Below are 19,244 nucleotides of genomic sequence, written 5' to 3' on the forward strand. Positions count from 1 at the left end.
AAATTTAACAGAAAAATATATATATATAATAAAATGCAACCTGGGCGCTTACTGGCTGCTCCAGTCGTCAGAGGCCCTGAGAAATCCCTGAAAACGTGAGAACATTTCCAAAATTAGGGATCATGTGCAAATCCCAGTATGGAAATAAAAGGCTACTCTTCGGAATCCCTACCTGAAGAGACAACTCAATGTCAAGTTATCCGAGCACATGAGCGCACACTCACACTGTATAATAACACAAGAGCAAGCCTACATCCGTCATACAAAGCAGCATCTACAGGAACCTGGCACTTGGGGGTTGGGACAAACTTTGGGCATAATTCGACTTTATTTTTTTAACCAAGAGGCGGCCACTTACCTGCACATTCCTTTGTACAAAAAGTTTACAAAAATGGTTTGAGGGGTCGCAACTTGTGCCTGAGCATAATATATTTTTTTTTAAAATGTAAAAATTCTTTAAAAACTAAAAAAGTGTAAACCAAAAAAAAAAAAAAAAGGTTAATGCAGCAGTACTTCCTATAGATTTTAGGGAGGGCAGATCTATAAGGCAACTGACGTGACAACAATGTAAGAAAATCTATTTGTAAAAAAAAAAAAAAGTGTTAAAACTCTAAGTAGCAACAAGCCTACTGTAAATAGTCAACTTATTTCAATTTTAACGGTGCAATACTTCATTTCTCCTGCGGGGGTGCTGTAGGGAAAGTCAACACTTCCTGCGTTGGTTCCTCTATTACAGTAGAACCAATTTTTTTTTTTTTTAAAAAGAGCATGATCCAAAAGTAATGGATCACCTTTAACGTACAGGAGGCTAAGGTGGGGGAGAGAGGGGAGGGGGGGGGGGTGTTTAAATATCTTCACCAGTCTACCACTTATGTTACTTATGCACCTTTCTATAGGTATTGGGTATGGAGAAGGCACGGTTTACGTGAATATTTGGCTTTTGGGCTTCTGTGGGATCATGTAACGTTGCATACGTGGGGCAAGTTTTTGGAAAATGAAAACAAAAAAATGACTTGACAACCGGAGAAACAAAACAAAATTAACCTTGATAGTTATGTGTCACGCCTTATCACGCTGAGAAGCTCCCGGAGAGGAGGATAATCCTCCGCAAGGCAATCTCCGTACACGGAAGAGTCAGCAGGGCAAGGAGTACGAGGGACGGGTTAGACTGCATTCCTGGATGTGACATTGGGAACCAGCGTTCACTTTGGAGAATTGAACAAAAAACAGGTAATAGGATGGTAGCGCCCGGGGGGGGGGGGTGCGTCCCATTTTCTCTTAGTTTTCTTTCCATTGCTGGAATGTTCAGCTATTTGGAGATCGGATTCGTAGAGATGTTGGTCGAGGATGAATCACAGGTCACACCCGGATTTGTAACACAACATGTAATGTATCCCGTGCTAAAGCCACCGGACAAGTAAAGGCAATTCCCATAATGCAAGTATCAAGAACAACCTAGATGCCAAAGACTGTGCCAACTAAACTGGGCACAAACCAAAACAAACCCTTTCCAAGGTGGTAGAAGTGCTGTGCAGGACAAGTGCTTCATCAACGTAACCCACACAACGGGGGAGCCCATTAAGGTCACCCACACACATGCAGAGGCTCCAGTGTTTGAGCTACTGACGGACTCGTGAGTTTATAGTTTGTCAAAGACGAGACGAGATTGATCGGATAATCGCCACACGTCAAACTCGCTGCCCTCGTGTGCGAATTCAAAACAAGTCTGGCCACAAAGCTCGTCCCTCGAAGCGTCTTTCAGCCATTACATTCCTGCTCCGAGACATTCAGCTCTGACACTGACACTAGGAGCTGTCACACCGGGCCTGGCTGTATGATGTGCGGACTTAGGACAGAGATGACACAAGGCCAATGAATGGAAGTTTCCCGGACTGACCACAGTCATATCACGGAACCATCAAAATCATCCACCATGTCAGTGCTGCATCATTCTCTCCATCTAGTTTAGACAGAAGAGCGACTGTAGTACTTTCCTAACGCAACGTTGATCTCCACACTACTTGATACTCTTTGTACTTTATGAAGAGGACTCTTTAAAGGACGCGGTATGACCGACACCAATTACCAGGAATGCACATACGTCACAAGGAGGAAATCTAGGCAGACGGCTGCTTAGCGGGACAAAGGGGAGAAGAGCAACGGCCCCGACATGTGCGGTTTTTGTGTTTTTATTTCCCTACGCTTCCTGACTTCTCTCAAGTCTGCTTCCTGTAGGTCATGAAACCGCAACTTCCACATCCTGGTGTTCCGACATCAGGATATATTTTTCTCCGTTCCTGAGCATTGGGCCATGCGTGTATGTATGTATGGAATCTGTATATCAAGGTCATCGACCTTCTACACCTTGATTCGAGACAGTACTGCTGCTTTAAGCTTCGCCCTACAAAAATAGTGACTTTTTCGATATATAAAAATAGGACTTTTCACCCATGACATCATAAGGGGGGGGGGGGGATATATTATGAAGACGACTAAACTCACTCCCACTCACGTCGTCCTCTAGCCCCTACAACATATGTTGTAGTGTCATGTTTTCCATCAAAACCACCTACCCCCTTATATTTGAAGTTTTCGTTTTTTTTTCCTTTATATACAAAAACATTTTTGTTACAAGTGCAGAACCCCGAACACGTCAAAAGCGACTCATATGCCAAAACCTTGGGGCAATGTGCTAGTACGCAACTTCTCTCTCTGCTCAGATTCTCGATCGGGCGTCTAGCGGAGCTTTTCTTGACATTATTAAGATGGCAAAAAAAAAACTTAATAATAAAACTAAACAAAACCAGGGTGTAAAAATTAAGCACCCCCTTTATATACAAGAGGTAATATTTCCCTGAAACCTTACAAGCAAAATAAAAAAGTATACACATATATATATATAATTTTTTTTTTTTAGTAAAATCACCTGCAATGTAAAAAGGAAGTCTGGGAATTAATGAAACAAAACCTTTAACCTCACCACTTCGTGCAGCAATGCCACATAAATAGGTTAATACATTAACAAAAAAAAAAAAAAAGTCGCCATGGCTCCGGTACTAGGAGTCGGCAGCTGCGGCTACAGTTGCGCTGGTTTCTACCGATACCTCGGAGGAACGGCAGCCATTGATGATGCAGCTTTTTCTGCACTCCCGATCCTCAGCTGCTTCTGCCTGTCGATCCCCGTTCCAGAGGCGTTTATAGCGAAACTTTGGTGGTAGAGTCTCCTCCTTCTTTTCGACCACAACGGGCTCACTGGGAGAGTCTTTCACTGCTCTCTCGCTGGTCTCTGGCTGATCCTCTGTACCCTCTCTAGGGTAGGTAGATCTAGCCGGAGGTGCGCTGAACTGCGGCCAGGAAGGAGCTGCTGGTTTGACAAAAGTATGGACCGCCTTCTCAGCGTCCAGTTTTGGAGAAGGGGTTTCACGGTCAAATTCACTGTCGGAATCATCTTCTTTCTCCAAGTGGTGGTTGCGATCCAGCTCCTCGTCAGAAAGGAGCTCCTCTTCGTCAGACACTGGTTCCACTTTGAGGGGCAGGAGAGGAAGCTGTGGGGCGGCAGGCCGCTTATCCTCAGAACTTTGCGGACGCTCTTTATTCTTACGTCCCATCGGAGGAGGCTGCAGCTTAATTGGGAAGGAAGGCTGCTCTTCGGGTGGGAAGGGACGATGCGGTGGCGGCATCATAAAACTGGGAAATCTTGGTATGGTCCGTGGACTTAAGTGGTAGTTAAAAACGGAGCAGGCTTGGGCCTGAAGGTAGTGTTTCATCTCTTCTGGGTTGAAGTTAAAGCAGCTGCCGCTTTGGAAAGCCGGGCTCAGTCCTGGTGATGGACTGTAAGAAAAGACTGTAGGAGTCAGCGACAAGGCCGGTGAGTGGGGCATGCTCATAAGCCCTCCACGCCCAGTGAGAGGAGACACCGCAAAAGGACTGTGGGCATCCGGGTACATGCCATGCATTGAAAAAACTGGAAGCAAGAGATCAGATTTATGCTTTTGGAGGCCATGGGGACCGCCGCCGACAGTATTCCGAGAAGACAAGTGCTCCGCACTGCGACGCCACTCCATGGAGTGGAGATCTTCTGTTTCTGAAGGGATCGGTTTCCGCTCGTTGATGTCGTTTAGGGATTCTCTGCTGGACTGCGCGGAGGAGCTTCCAGTATAATGATTCATGTGTCCGTCTTCATTGGGAGAATCAAGAGGAGAGAAGTGGAAGTGAGACGAGGCCGTGGGGACCGGCGGTGCACTCTGTGGAACGCCACCTGCCGAGGAAGAGAGATGGAGATGTAAACCTCAAAACTTCAAAATTACAAAGACAACATAATAATCATCATCAAGTAAATTGTCATCCAAGGAAGATCAATAGATCCTATACCGTAGGACATGATAAACTAGGCCGGCACCACGGACAATTATTCCCTATGCACAGCATGGAGTAGACCAATACCAATATTCGGACTGTCATAAGGAAACATTCCATGACTCCGGACGGAATTGGGTGCATATGAGAATAGACAACTTTAACCTGTTATCTCGAAGAAAACCTGTGACTCCCTATTCTGCAGAACACGTCCCTTTAAGCTGAAATACCAAGGTATAAAATTACACTTTAAGAAGCTTTTTGCATACACAGATCACTTTTCTGACACATTCAAAACAGCCTGAGTTTTTCTTACTCGCCTTGGGCCACAGCGTCCCTGCAGTTTCGCTGCTGCTGATATTTCGGGAGGAGGAGGTGGTGGTGGGGGGTGTAAGGTGCCATGTCTTATTTAATGTATTGCATCTTTATAAAATTGATAAAAAGTTTACTTTTTGCTCCCCCCCCCTCCCCCCCAGAGGATCTGTCGCAACGAGCAGAATTGAAACCGGAATTTTAGCTCCTTAGTAAAATGTTGCGTTTCCTGCTCGTTCTGCCCCTGGCAGGAAAAGAAAAACCAACAAGAAATAGATGACACGAGATCGGGATAACACCCGCCGCCTGATCATCACACCACATACAAGGTCACCACCGAAAACCCTGGCGCTGTTGTCTGCACCCCGGGGGGCGCTCTGCCGGCAATATTCACAATACTTAGAATATGATTACAGGGAATTTCCATCCATCTTCACAGAATTACAAAAAGGAGAAGTCACTGGCTACCGGAACGTGGTATAAGGAAGGTGGTATTTAATCCGCGCAGCGAGGGGGGCGATTGCACAAGGCTGCAAAGATTTTGAATAAAATTCCTGAGGTGGCGACGGTTCAAAGCCCCGGATATAGCAGCGCCCCCCCCCCCCTCCACTGTGGTGTGGTGGGACTGTGGTGACCGAGGTCGGGATTATTGGAAATTATAACCATCTTTTCCCTTGTCATCAAGATTCAGCAAAATCACCTATATAACCACTAGGACAAGGGGCGATCGCTAATTATTTTTTGTCTATAACAATTCGAAGTTCTGCTGCAAGATTCCAAATATTACAACACAACCAGGCATGAAAGTCAAAGACGACCACTTTTTTTGGCTTTAAATACCCTCGATTAAACTTTGATAGCTTGAGGTCCGAGTACTCGGACCCTTTGCAACCATGAGAACATAGGTCCCCGAGTGAGTGGCAATGTTGCAGACAAGTAGAGTGCTTCATCAGTCCCATATAAGTGAAAGGGGTGGAGGTGTGCACTGCTTAATGGGTGGTCTGAACCCCCTTACAAAACAAGCAAAGCCCCCCTGGAGGAGGAGTGTGGGGAGGGGTGGGGGGCACGTGGCCAGTCTGCAGCACAACCCTGTTAAATGAAGGCAACAGTGCAATAGAAAGCACTGCACTAAGGGACCATTCGACTGCCACACAAATTTTACTACCATCACATCCATCATGATAAAGCAGGGACAGTGGTCTCTGGGAAAGGGGGTGGGGGGCTATCAAAGTCCCTCCGTGCTGTAGTTTTACAGGCTGTTACAGTGGGAGGTAGAAATGTACTTGCACAATGTGTGAGATATAAGGCAGAAGGAAGGAAGGGGGTGGCTCATTAGCATAATTATAAAAGCTGATTTTAGGAAGGAGGCCATGGACAGCAATATAAGAAGCTTACGGATAGATCCAGGCACTGGGACTGTGGTAATGTCCCTGGTTTATCAGGATGGATTTCCTTTAAACAGTGAATAATGCAGCGAATCAAGTATTATACCCCCCATCAATCTCCCCCATCACTCTATACCCCGCTTACCATTGGGCCGGATATTGATGAAGGGGTAGTTGGGCATGACCAGCTTGTTGAAGTTAAACTTGTAGGTAAACCTCTTGCCCTTGGTCTTATGCAGGATCCTTTTGTTGTAGTAATATCTGTAATTGAAAACAGAAAGCAGGTCAGTAACATCTTCACGTAGGAGTCCAGTCTATGACGACATGTGGAGATACTGCAGCTACTGAGAAGGTCCGGCTCCGGATCCTCCACATTCACAGAGAATCAGACTGATTCCTTCAGCTGCCGACGAACCCTGACAACCTCACATTACCAATGTGTGGGACAAGTCCACCCGCACGGCTGGGTGTCTGGGAGGTGTTATTAAGAAAGGGGGGGGGGGGGGGGGGAATCAGATTTTAGATTTTGAAAAAAAAAATTTGTAAGAGGAAGCTGAGAATTTGTGCTGAGGATGTGAAGACAATGTAGGCAAATATAAGACAATATAAGAATAATTTGCTTTGGACTACAGAAAAGGACAAAAAAAAAAAAAGCAGCCGTGACTAAGGATAAGGTTGTGATATTCTGAAAGGCATCAATGTAGTATGTATGAATGTATGATGACACGGCTCACCACGATGGCCCCATCAGCAGTTTTTACGGGGTCAAAAGCTGCTGACAGACTTCCTTAATAGACCATAGGGTCAGCAGATTTATAGGGTCACAGCAAAAGTCTTGGGTTGTCCGCAATGAAATTGATGGCTACGGGACGGGCACTGGAAACTTTACCCTGACCTGTCTTCTGGATTCATATTCGCAGTGTTAGACAGTGATGTATACCCAACTTAGCCAGTAGAGTGACTTAAAGGGGTTGTCCAGAGGTTCAAAAAGATGGCTTCTTTCTTCCAAATAAAGCTCAGCTGAGTTGCAATACCACACACTACCCATGGTAAGGTGTGGCGCTGTTTGTGGCAGAAAGCAGGCATGTTTTACAACCCCTTTAAGCCTCCCAGTCTTCTATGCAGTGTTTTCAGCGCCTGTGGGGTCACAGCTACCGATAGATCCCTTTGACATGACAAATACAGATCAGTTAAGTATAAGATTGTGATAAGGAGATGATAAAAACTTGGCTGGAAGGTCTTCTCCTATATCACTGGAGGCTCAACAAAGGGTTAAAAACTGTGCAATGTGTTTTGCCCCAACCAAAATGAAAGCGCTCTTCCTGTTCGTTGGGCCAAATTTATTTGGTGTGAATCTGTGGCAATCCATGGGAACCTGAACACGTGTACAGGAAAAACAAACCCCACACAATGGCTGCGGATTAACCGGAGGCTTCAGGTTTATGACCCTTGAAGGAGCAGGAAGTTACAAAGAGAAATGAAAGCTGCTCAAGAGGAGCGGGCGACACCTGAGGGAGTCAGGGGTGAGGTCTGATCCAATGCCATGGACAGACGCCAGCGGGAGCTGCATACACCGCCACCGCTGCGGGCGGCATCCATGAGGTGGGAGGCGATGCATCAGGAGTTATAATAAGAACGTGGATCTCGATGCTCAGCGCTAGTCGTGACTGCAAAGCATCAAAACAACCGCGTCTTGTGCCCAGTGCTGGGGGAGGCATGAAGGTAATAACAGAGAATGCAACACACGTGCATCCATGGGGATTGTAACCCAGCTTTCCCAGGCCCTGGAGCGGCAGATGGCGAACCTTAACAGTGCAGAGGGGCAGGAGACTGCAGAAGGACAAGCCCTTTAAAAATCTATATACATGAACTGCCCCATTAAATAAAGCTACTACTTGTTCACAGCCGGAAACTGCAAATCAATCTCCACCTAAGGTTCCTCTACCAATATCTGGGGTCCTTCGGCCCTATAGCTGGGGGGAGGGGGGGCAACAATTGCTTAGAAAGGAAAAAACGAAAAACATGGACTGGACATAATGTAGCAAGATTGAGAACTCCCTGAAGGGTTATTCAGAGTCAGCCACATATTCTCCATTTACTGCACCACTCATCTCCTTGTGCTATTGGGGTGACTGGGGTGAACAGCCGGGACTGTAGGACAAACTTCTCTGGTGATTAAGGATGACAATAATCCTGGGCTAGTCACACCCAGCCTCATTATGTGCCCAGTGACTAATAGAAAGCCGTGTGATTTCCTAACCAGGTCGGACGTTCTAGTAATTGCAGTGGAAATGTCACGCACTTCTGGAGGGGGAGAAGTCGCCGTCCTATTAAAGAAAATCCACTGATCTACAGCTGGACATATACATTACATTCATATATTGGCTGGAGATCTTTCTACACCGGCCTTACAAAAGACTGGCAATCAGTGAAAATTCCCATGACGTATCAGATGTCTGAAGACTAAAAGCTGGTTGTACAAGTAGATATTAAAGGGTTGACCCACATTTGCAATTTTTTAGTAATGAGACCCCCACAAATCACGAATACTAGGGATCCGATGGGGTCAGACCCCTCAACCCTCCATCAGACTAACGGAGCAGACGGCTGCACATGACCGTTCTGCTCCATTAATCTCGATGGAGCTGATGGAGATCTGTGAGCACGGTGCTCGGCAATTTCCATCAGCTCCATAGAGATTAATGGAGCAGAACGGTCATGTGCAGCCGTCTGCTCCATTAGTCTGACGGAGCGTCGAGGAGTCCGACGGAGGCATGTGGGACCCCATCGGACCCCTCGTTTGTGGGGGTCTCAGTGAGCCCTATTCAGTGGATAGGGCCTAACTTTTGCTCGTGGTGAAACCCCTTTATATATCTCCCCCATTGTGTCTTTGATTCAGGCATGACTGGAGGTGATGGGTTGGTTTAACCATCACATGCAATGTACATGACAACCCCACTTCTAGTGTGACTGGACCTAAACACTGGAGATCGGCCATTGTTACCCATTGTGGGGGTTTACTTGTGAATGTATTGCAATGATTGAGTACCTGAGTGCTCGGCTGAGCTTGTCGTAGTTCATCTGGGGTTTACACTTCCTGCGCCCCCACAGCCTGGCCACTTCATCGGGATCCTTGATGACAAACTCTCCGTACTCTCCCTGCTGCCAGGCGATGACGTGACGGAACTCCTCCTTCTGCAGCAGCTCCAGGATGAAGTGCCATAGCTGGATCTGCCGCGAGCCGGGGCTAGACTCTGCCTTGTAGGCCCAGTCCGGGAAGTGATAACCTGCAGATTGTTAAAGAAATCAAATAAATGAAGAAAAAAAAAAAAAAAAAACCACACGACAAGTGATCGCAAAAAAAAAAAAGATCAGACAAAAACCATGGAGAAACTAAAAAAACGACAATTAAGCAGAAGACGTACACAAAAATAGAGAAGAGCAGAGAGATTAGATTGGCCAGCAATAGCAAGCACAAACAGCAACATACACAGAGGAGTAAGTGACAAGAGCGCGGCGTCCATAGAGCGTAGGAACGGCACAGGAGAGTCCGATATACACAGAGCACAGGCACAGCAGGAACAGCCCTGACAAGTGCCATATACACACAGGTAATACACAGAGCACAGGCACAGCAGGAACAGCCCTGACAAGTGCCATATACACACAGGTAATACACAGAGCACAGGCACAGCAGGAACAGCCCTGACAAGTGCCATATACACACAGGTAATACACAGAGCACAGGCACAGCAGGAACAGCCCTGACAAGTGCCATATACACACAGGTAATACACAGAGCACAGGCACAGTCATGATGAGCACCATATACACACATGGCAAATTACCAAGGTTATACACAGAGCGCAGGACCAGCTGAAATAGTCATAACATGTGCCATATGCACACAGGTAATACACAGAGCACAGGCACAGCAGGGACAGTCATAACATGTGCCATATACACACAGGTAATACACAGAGCACAGGCACAGTCATGATGAGCACCATATACACACATGGCAAATTACCAAGGTTATACACAGAGCGCAGGCGACAGCAGGAACAGTCATAACATGTGCCATATACACACAGGTAATACACAGAGCACAGGCACAGCAGGAACAGTCATAACATGTGCCATATACACACAGGTAATACACAGAGCACAGGCACAGCAGGAACAGTCATAACATGTGCCATATACACACAGGTAATACACAGAGCACAGGCACAGCAGGAACAGTCATAACATGTGCCATATACACACAGGTAATACACAGAGCACAGGCACAGCAGGGACAGTCATAACATGTGCCATATACACACACACACTACCCAGGTTATACACAGTGACGCCACAGGTGAAGACATCTCTATACAAGTGTAATAACTGGTAACTAATCCATCAGTAAGACTTCAGACTTCCACTGAATTGCTTAGCAGTAAAAGACCCTGGTTGAGGGGGTTGTAGATTCACCTTCCCAATCTGATAGGATGGCAAAAAACCAAGATCAAACGACCATGCCACCCGCTCACCCAACACGGATGCCAGAGATTGTGAGAAGTTTTTTTGGGAAGTCATGTGACCGAAGCTCAGGTCACATGACGTTCTACATCGGTAGAACAGATCACTGGTAACAGTGACCCAATGGCCGGTTACCCTTATCTGTCATCTATACCGATTTGGAAAGCTCTGTGCAGCGCTGCGTAATCTGTGTGCGCTATATAAAGGAAATTATTAATATATCTATATATTAGATTAGCAGGGAACAAATTTGCCCCTGTAAAAAAATTTTAAAAAAATTTAAAGTATTTGTTTGTGTTATGCCCCTAATACCCCAAAAAGTAGAAGAAATAAATTTAGCAGGGCCAGCCCGGGCCGGCATCTGCACCCCCCTTGTGGAGGAGGCGACACTTTACATCTGATAAGAATCAGGAAATTCTGCTGTACAGTTTTAAGGATTTAACCCCTTTTAAAAAAGTTTGCAAAACAGGAAAGCCAAACAAAAACGTGAAAATTACGAGAAGATTCGGACATAGAAGAAAAGCAGGTTCAATAAAAGCAGAGGACATGTGCGGAGAAAGCATTAGAGACAGGAAGAGCCACAGAGAGGAAGGAAGCGAGACTTGTACTGCTAGAACTACAAGTCTCATCATGCCCTGGGAGTTATAGTAAGTACGGTGTGTGTCAGATAGTGGGTTACAGTGTAACGACATATACGATTATTAGTGCAGACTCCCTCATATTACAGATAACGTGATGATGGTCGGAGTCTTACCTCCCCCTCCTTTCGGCTTCTCCACAATACTGCAACCGGTTTTCATCTCTCTTCTTCCTGCTGACTGATAAAAACAAGAGACGAGATTACAACAAGACTCCAGACAGGCCAAGAGGAATTATCCAGGACTACTGACCCTTTTTATATAGAAAACTCTGAAATAACCAATCCTAGACAATGGAGGCTGTAGGGTGCTATTCACATGAGGGTCGTGAAGGTAAATACTGACACTGTCTTTACGGCTTTATAAAGCGGATGGGGTCCGCTGCTTAGCCAGCGAGTGTGGGTTGAGCTGCAGTAACTCAGCTTGGACCCCCAATCCCTATATAGATTAAAACTTCTGACAAAGAAAAAAAAGTTTTGTAAAACTTCAGTCTGGCTCCATATACAAGTCACAGCTTAGTGATCTATAGCGCAGACAGGATAGAGACAGATAGAGACACGGGCGCTGATGCAAACGATGAAACACTTCCACCCGGTATGTGGGCACTACATGGCGGCGCATAGAGCAGCAGCGGCCGCCTACTGACAGGTGAGCGCAGCGCTACGATGATCCGTGTGTGACCCCTTTGTCTCACAAAACAAAAAGGAAACTCACGGCTTACGCATTTCCTTCCTTGTGGTCGAGGCTGCCAAAAGCATTGTGTCGTCCACCCTCACAACCCCACATGTGGTAACAAATACAAATCCAGCCGTAAGCTCATCTGCTAATACAGCAGCCCCCCCCCCCCAACCTCATGCACTATGTAACCTATGGGGGGCGCTGCGGGGAGACTGATCACAAGGACTTCTCACATGTTACAGATGGTCACTGCACATCCCAGATAGGAGATGCTTAGCTCAGATTACAGCCAAGAGATCCTAACCAGGAGGGACATGAGAACCCCCTTAAAGGGGTCATCCACTTATCAAATAATTGATACTGTATTGTTATACAATGTTCCAACATAATTTCTGTATCAACTCCTTAGTTTTCTAGGATCTCCACTTGCAATAATTTCCCAGGAAACATCATTGTTTACTTCCTGTGGATAAATATCAGTCCTTGGTCATGTGATGTCACACAGGAGCACGGCTCATTTGATCCCTGGTCATGTGATGTCACACAGGAGCACGGCTCGTTTTATCCCTGGTCATGTGATGTCACACAGGAGCACGGCTCGTTACATCCCTGGTCATGTGATGTCACACAGGAGCACGGCTCGTTACATCCCTGGTCATGTGATGTCACACAGGAGCACGGCTCGTTACATCCCTGGTCATGTGATGTCACACAGGAGCACGGCTCGTTACATCCCTGGTCATGTGATGTCACACAGGAGCACGGCTCGTTACATCCCTGGTCATGTGATGTCACACAGGAGCACGGCTCGTTACATCCCTGGTCATGTGATGTCACACAGGAGCACGGCTCGTTACATCCCTGGTCATGTGATGTCACACAGGAGCACGGCTCGTTACATCCCTGGTCATGTGATGTCACACAGGAGCACGGCTCGTTACATCCCTGGTCATGTGATGTCACACAGGAGCACGGCTCGTTACATCCCTGGTCATGTGATGTCACACAGGAGCGCGGCTCGTTACATCCCTGGTCATGTGATGTCACACAGGAGCGCGGCTCGTTACATCCCTGGTCATGTGATGTCACACAGGAGCGCGGCTCGTTACATCCCTGGTCATGTGATGTCACACAGGAGCACGGCTCGTTACATCCCTGGTCATGTGATGTCACACAGGTGCACAGCTCGTTACATCCCTGGTCATGTGATGTCACACAGGTGCACAGCTCGTTACATCCCTGGTCATGCGATGTCACACAGGTGCACAGCTCGTTACATCCCTGGTCATGCGATGTCACACAGGAGCACGGCTCGTTACATCCCTGGTCATGCGATGTCACACAGGAGCACGGCTCGTTACATCCCTGGTCATGCGATGTCACACAGGAGCACGGCTCGTTACATCCCTGGTCATGCGATGTCACACAGGAGCACGGCTCGTTACATCCCTGGTCATGCGATGTCACACAGGAGCACGGCTCGTTACATCCCTGGTCATGCGATGTCACACAGGAGCACGGCTCGTTATATCCCTGGTCATGTGATGTCACACAGGAGCACGGCTCGTTACATCCCTGGTCATGCGATGTCACACAGGAGCACGGCTCGTTACATCCCTGGTCATGCGATGTCACACAGGAGCACGGCTCGTTATATCCCTGGTCATGTGATGTCACACAGGAGCACGGCTCGTTACATCCCTGGTCATGTGATGTCACACAGGAGCACGGCTCGTTACATCCCTGGTCATGTGATGTCACACAGGAGCACGGCTCGTTACATCCCTGGTCATGTGATGTCACACAGGAGCACGGCTCGTTATATTCCTGGTCATGTGATGTCACACAGTTTTCTCCAATATGACAATCGCGTGAACCTGAGCCATGAGATACGAGTCGTGCACCGGTGTTACATCAAAAGTGTACACAGTGGAAAATTGTAGAACTTTTCATTACACAAAACAATAACAATTACTTGCCGAAAGTGTAGAAACCCTTTAAGGCACTCAGGTCCCCTACCCTGGCCTATGAAGAGGCATTACATTCCATGGTGGAGGCTTCATGAAAGTATGAGTGCCCAAGACATGTGAAAAGTTTTGATAGATAGTGGAGACCTTCCCTAATTATAGGTGACAAGAGGCAGAGTCATGACTGAGCAGAAGTGGGAATCTACTGAGTCTTTATTTCTGCCCTACCATAATCCCAGGAGTAGGGTAAAGGGGCACGGAGCTTGGCATCTCCCTAGCCCCCCCCCTAAACCTCAGCCAATGAAAACTTTTTAAAAGTTGTTAATGAACCGAGTCAAGAGAATAAAGAACACGAGGGGCTTATACACCCGCTGCACACAGGAAGGTGTCAAATACCAGGGCAATCGGCAGAGGAGGGAGAGCAAACACTGGGGCTAATGAGGGAGGTGCAGACACCAAAAACACACAAATTCAACCCGTGGTGGGAAGAACAAACAGCGGGCGCCCGCCTGACCTCCTAAGGAAGGACATAAAAAGCTGCAGCATATTATAGCAATGAATGCAAGTACTTGGGCATCTGTGGGGTCTCTCCCAGTAGGGTGCAGCCCCCTCACCAGCAGTACGTTGCATAGTTAGGTCAGTGGTTCTATCTCTTCCCCTGGAGCCAATGCTGACATTTAGAGAAAACAAAAATGCAGAAGGAAATGGTGAACAGGTGTAAGGATCAGGTTCCATGTGATAAAGGTTGAGGCGTGTCCCTGTAATCTATATACAGTCAGCGTGGAGGAAATGGGTGGACGCTGTCAGCCGCCGGCACGAATCCTTCACTGTCATCCACCGCCATCAGACATGCATCCTCAGCCGCTTAACAGACTGCACAGCACAGCCACAAAGCAGCCAGGATTAAGGAATAACCCCCTGTCCTTGCCATGAAGAAAATAGAGACTTAAAGGGTTTTTCCCACAAAGCAAGTTAAGCCCTATACACAAAATAGGGCCTAACTTGCTGGTCCTGGGGGGTCTCAGTGATTGGACCCCAACAGATCACTAGAACGTCAGTTCCATAGAGAAACAGGGCAGCCGCCACATGCACAACCCGCTGCTCCAGTCATCTCTATGATGCTACAAGGGGTGCTATGGGGTACATCGGACCCCCGTTCTAGTTATCCATGGGGGTCCCATCACTAAGACCCCCACCAATCAGCAAGTGGATGGTGCCCGACTAGCCTTGTGGGAACACAAATCTACCACCAACAAAATCCATCATGATAAACTGGGGACACTTACTCACAGATCCAGGCACCGTGACTGTGGTATCAACTTATATTTATTATCTGCGGTCCTCTTCCTCAAGCTTCACAAGCTGATACACGGTGCAGGAGAAGCAACCCCACCGCCCACTATGTAGGAACTTCCTTTGCTGCATCGAAATTACATCACGCAGAGCAAGGAGGGTGAAACAGTAACAGCCTGTGAAACTACAGCACAGAGGGACTCAGGTGACACCCACCCAGAGAGCTTTCTGGCTCAGGAGCGTTATTTAAAAAGTTGATTTTAGAAGGAAGGCGGCCATGTATAACAAATATAAGACTACCATAGTCGCAGTGCCTGATCTATCAGCAAGTGTCCGATTTATCATGATGGGTACACACTCTGGACTCATTTTGTCCAGACATCCTTCTGCATTGTTAGAGAGACCCCCCTCACCTCCCCCTACTGCAGTACCTGGATCGAGTGTCAGTCTTTACTGTAGTTCTAGCTTTCTATGTAACATAAAACATACATATGAATCCTCTTTTCTCCCTGGCACCGGAGCAGTATGGTAATAGCTGGAGGTCTAGACGTGTTCCACACAGGAGGGAGGAGGAGAACAAAGACCTACTTACAAGTCCCCCAGTCATGTACAAATCAGCGCCTGATGCAGATTTAGCATTAGAATTGAGGAAACAGCACATGATGTGGAGGCCGCGGGGCACAGGTCACGCTCTTCTAACAAAATAACACTAGGTGAGGAAGAGAAGAGCTGCAACAAGCTTCAATATGTGGTGGGACTACAACTACCAGCAGTTACTTTACCATAAGCCTGTAGCATCAGGGTGACCACTAGAGAACTGCTGCCCGTATACAGAGAGTCTATATGAAAGTCCATTAATCCACAATCTCATAGTCTGGCACAAAACTCCATTGTCCTCCAACACCCGCTGCAGTAATCACAAGGAAGGAGGGGAAACGGCAATGAAGAGAAATCCTTCCCATTGTATAATAATCCAGAATATTTCACAATCCAGGACAGATTAAGGAAGCTTCCTCATCCGGTAACATGAATAACTTATCTATGGTGAGGTATTTACACTCATGGGTGCAAAAGTCCAGAGCATGGGAAAGCTGGGTGGAAGAAAAGCTCCATAACGTGATCCCAGAATAATGAATTATACAAGATTATAGCTCCAACCAAACATTTACAAGTGCCTAAACTGAAGATAAAACTGCTATTCTGAAGCATGGGAAAGCTGGGTGACTATCCAAGGAAACATCAATGAAATAGACAGTAGGACTAGTTGACAGATCACTCCATCTTATGTATCCTTATCACAGCTCCAACACAAAGCCTGATGGGAAGGTCTTACTGAACACGAGAAGCAACTGCCTTTCAGGAGTCCAGGAAGGCTGGGTGACCATCCAAGGAAACAATGGAAGAAACATAACATTAGCTGACAGACGTCTCCATCACATGCTTCCTCTGAAACCCAACCAATCCGATTGTGAAGTCTAACTAAATTGGAGAAGCAACTGCCTTTCAGGAGCCTGGGAAAGATGGAAATAAGCCCCAGCACTGGATGACATTACTGGGTCTTCATAGGAACTAAACATGTAGTGTTACTTTCCTTTTTTTTCCTTCTTCCCAATACAAAAATCTCTGCTTGTTGTCAGTGAATGAAGATAAAAACCCTATACACGCGTCATGTGCACACACACATGGGGGGGGGGGGGGGGGGGTTATTCTGTATATTCTGGGCAAAGTCCCCATATAGAAAGTGGTTTGCATAAAACTGCAAATTAGTACAAGAATCTAGCAGAAAAATATATTGTATGATTATAAATATCCTGAGCACTGCTGAGGGTTTGTGACAATTGTATCAACACTGTGCGCTAGAAAGCTCTCTCCAGTCATGTGTCATTGCAGGGAAAACACAACAGACCTGAGTGGGCACTCAGCTGTGAGACCCATGTCACGCCACCATCCAAATGTAAACATGGCAGTTCCGTTCACTGATACGCAGCAGAGATATTGAAAATGAAAGAAATAATAGCAAAACTAAACAGATTGTAAATTATTCAAGACAACAGTAGTCCAAGTATGCAACAGAATTCTACAAGCAGGTGACCAACAATTGTAGGATCAATCATATGGGGATACAAAAAATGTACACAGCTTGGTCCATAACACATACACACCCTCAGGTGCGCTTTCCATAGTTGTAGGTGGCTGCTTATACATGTGATTGCCATCATTCCAACAGTAAATATTCAACACATACATATTGTGCTTCAGAGAGCTGAACCATCAGGCAACTTTAACAACAATATTCACAGGTCACAAAACAGCGCACTCATGTACACAAACATCCCCAACAGTCAACTTTATCATCAAATCCTACAGTTACAGAACAGTGAGATGACCACAGCCAATTCTCTTTTTCCAGCAAAACACAAGAGTAGCACCACCAGGTAACTTTAACAATTATTAATGAGGACGGCCAGTTACGCAAATTCAATGTAGCCAGAAGGAAGCATTGAACACATACACGGCATTGCTTCAAATTGTTAAAGTTGCCTGGTGGTGCTACGATTATCAATGTTAATACTTGCCACAATCGTAGGATGGTGCATAGACACGTGACTAGTATATTTAACAAAACATAGAACATACACATCATCACACATTGTAGCACCACCAGGCAACTTTCACAATGATCAATGCCATCAATAGTCGCAGGATGGCGCTCAGTCATGTGACTGCAGTGCATTCCACTGTAAACATAGAACACATACACAGCATAGCTTCACACACTGTAGCACCACCAGGCAACTTTCACAATGATCAATTCTATAGATCCCCATAGTCGCAGGACGGCGCTCGGTCATGTGTCTGCAGTGTATTCAGCAGTAAACACATCCACAGCTCAGCCTCAGAGAGCAGCACCACAAGGCAACTTTAAACTCAGCTCCCAAAGTTGCAGGAGGGCGCTCAGTCACGTAATGTCTTGATCCGGGGGTCTATGAGGGCGCAGGACACATACTGGAGCCCCCCATTATACTGCAGAGCCCCTCCACAGCCTGCTCTACTGGGACTTGTAGTACTACAGCCGCGGCGAGACCATTCCAAAGCCAAAGGCCACAGCAGATCCTGGGAGGGCGCTGCCGCACACGCCCGAGTCATACACGAGCCGAGCCCGGTGCGCAGCGCGGCGGGCGGGGTCCAGGGGCTGCGGTGCGGGCGCTGAGGATGCGGCGGGGTGCACTCACCAGTGGCAGGCGCTCAGTCACAGCTCCGCCGCTTCCAGTCTCCTCATACAGCGAGCAGGAAGTGCCAGCCGCCTTATTAATCCCACTTCCGGTCTACGTTTCCTCCCCCCCTCCCAAGCACGGGCGGCGACGTGCGAGCGTGCGAGCGTGGTCCCACGACGTCAGCACCGAGCCACGCCCACGCCGCTTTCAGCTCCTCGTAACCGCGCCCCCCTTCCAGTTTACGTCACTTTCAAAACACGCCCACAAACAACGTTTAAATTCCTTCCCTAGTTGTTTCAGTTCTATAACCGACGCGTCACATGGGAATCCCCTCCTCTATGTAGTAGTGGGCCCGCCCACTGCTGGCCAGGGGGAGACTATTACGTCAGCCGCGCCCCCACACATTGTGTAGGCCTGTACCACTGACAACAAGGGGGGAGGGGGCGAGTACCACATAACAGCAACTACGGGGGGAACTACAAGTACCAGCATGTCCTAAATGGTGAGTGGGAAAGCTGGGTGACAACTAACATGAGGGCCATAGTAATGATGAGTGTGGTTGTCACTCAGCTTTCCTAGACTCCAACACTCCCCTGTGATTTGACATTCAGGGCTCCATGAAAGCTGAGTGACTATCAACATGGCAGCTGATACTAATGCTGACATTGGTTGTCACCCATCTTTCCCAGACTCCTCTGCTACAAACCTTGTGTGTTTGATTCATCTCTACCTCCTGTATCACAGTATGATTTACCTTTCAGGATTCTTGGAAAGATGAGTTACAGCCCATACAGCAGAGATAATTTTGGTTGTCAGCTTTCCCACACTGTAAACACATGCCATTTATACAGCCCCTCTTATGTATTACCTTAT

At 47.1% G+C, this 19,244-nt stretch overlaps 1 protein-coding gene across 1 annotated transcript; it reads right to left on the reverse strand.

Annotated features, from left to right (window-relative positions):
• Positions 1 to 832: 832 nt before the first annotated feature.
• LOC140069384 (ETS translocation variant 3-like) lies at positions 833 to 18,510 on the reverse strand. The gene is made up of 5 exons (XM_072115040.1): positions 18,390 to 18,510; positions 11,335 to 11,398; positions 9,103 to 9,340; positions 6,199 to 6,314; positions 833 to 4,258 (listed from the first exon to the last, which is right to left on the reverse strand). Exons 2-5 carry the CDS (start codon positions 11,378 to 11,380, stop codon positions 3,057 to 3,059), a joined length of 1,602 nt encoding a protein of 533 aa, XP_071971141.1. The 5' UTR covers positions 11,381 to 11,398; positions 18,390 to 18,510; the 3' UTR covers positions 833 to 3,056.
• Between the last annotated feature and the right edge of the window lie 734 nt (positions 18,511 to 19,244).

The sequence above is a fragment of the Engystomops pustulosus genome, chromosome 7 (assembly GCF_040894005.1).
Source record: "Engystomops pustulosus chromosome 7, aEngPut4.maternal, whole genome shotgun sequence".
Taxonomy (NCBI): Eukaryota; Metazoa; Chordata; class Amphibia; order Anura; family Leptodactylidae; genus Engystomops; species Engystomops pustulosus.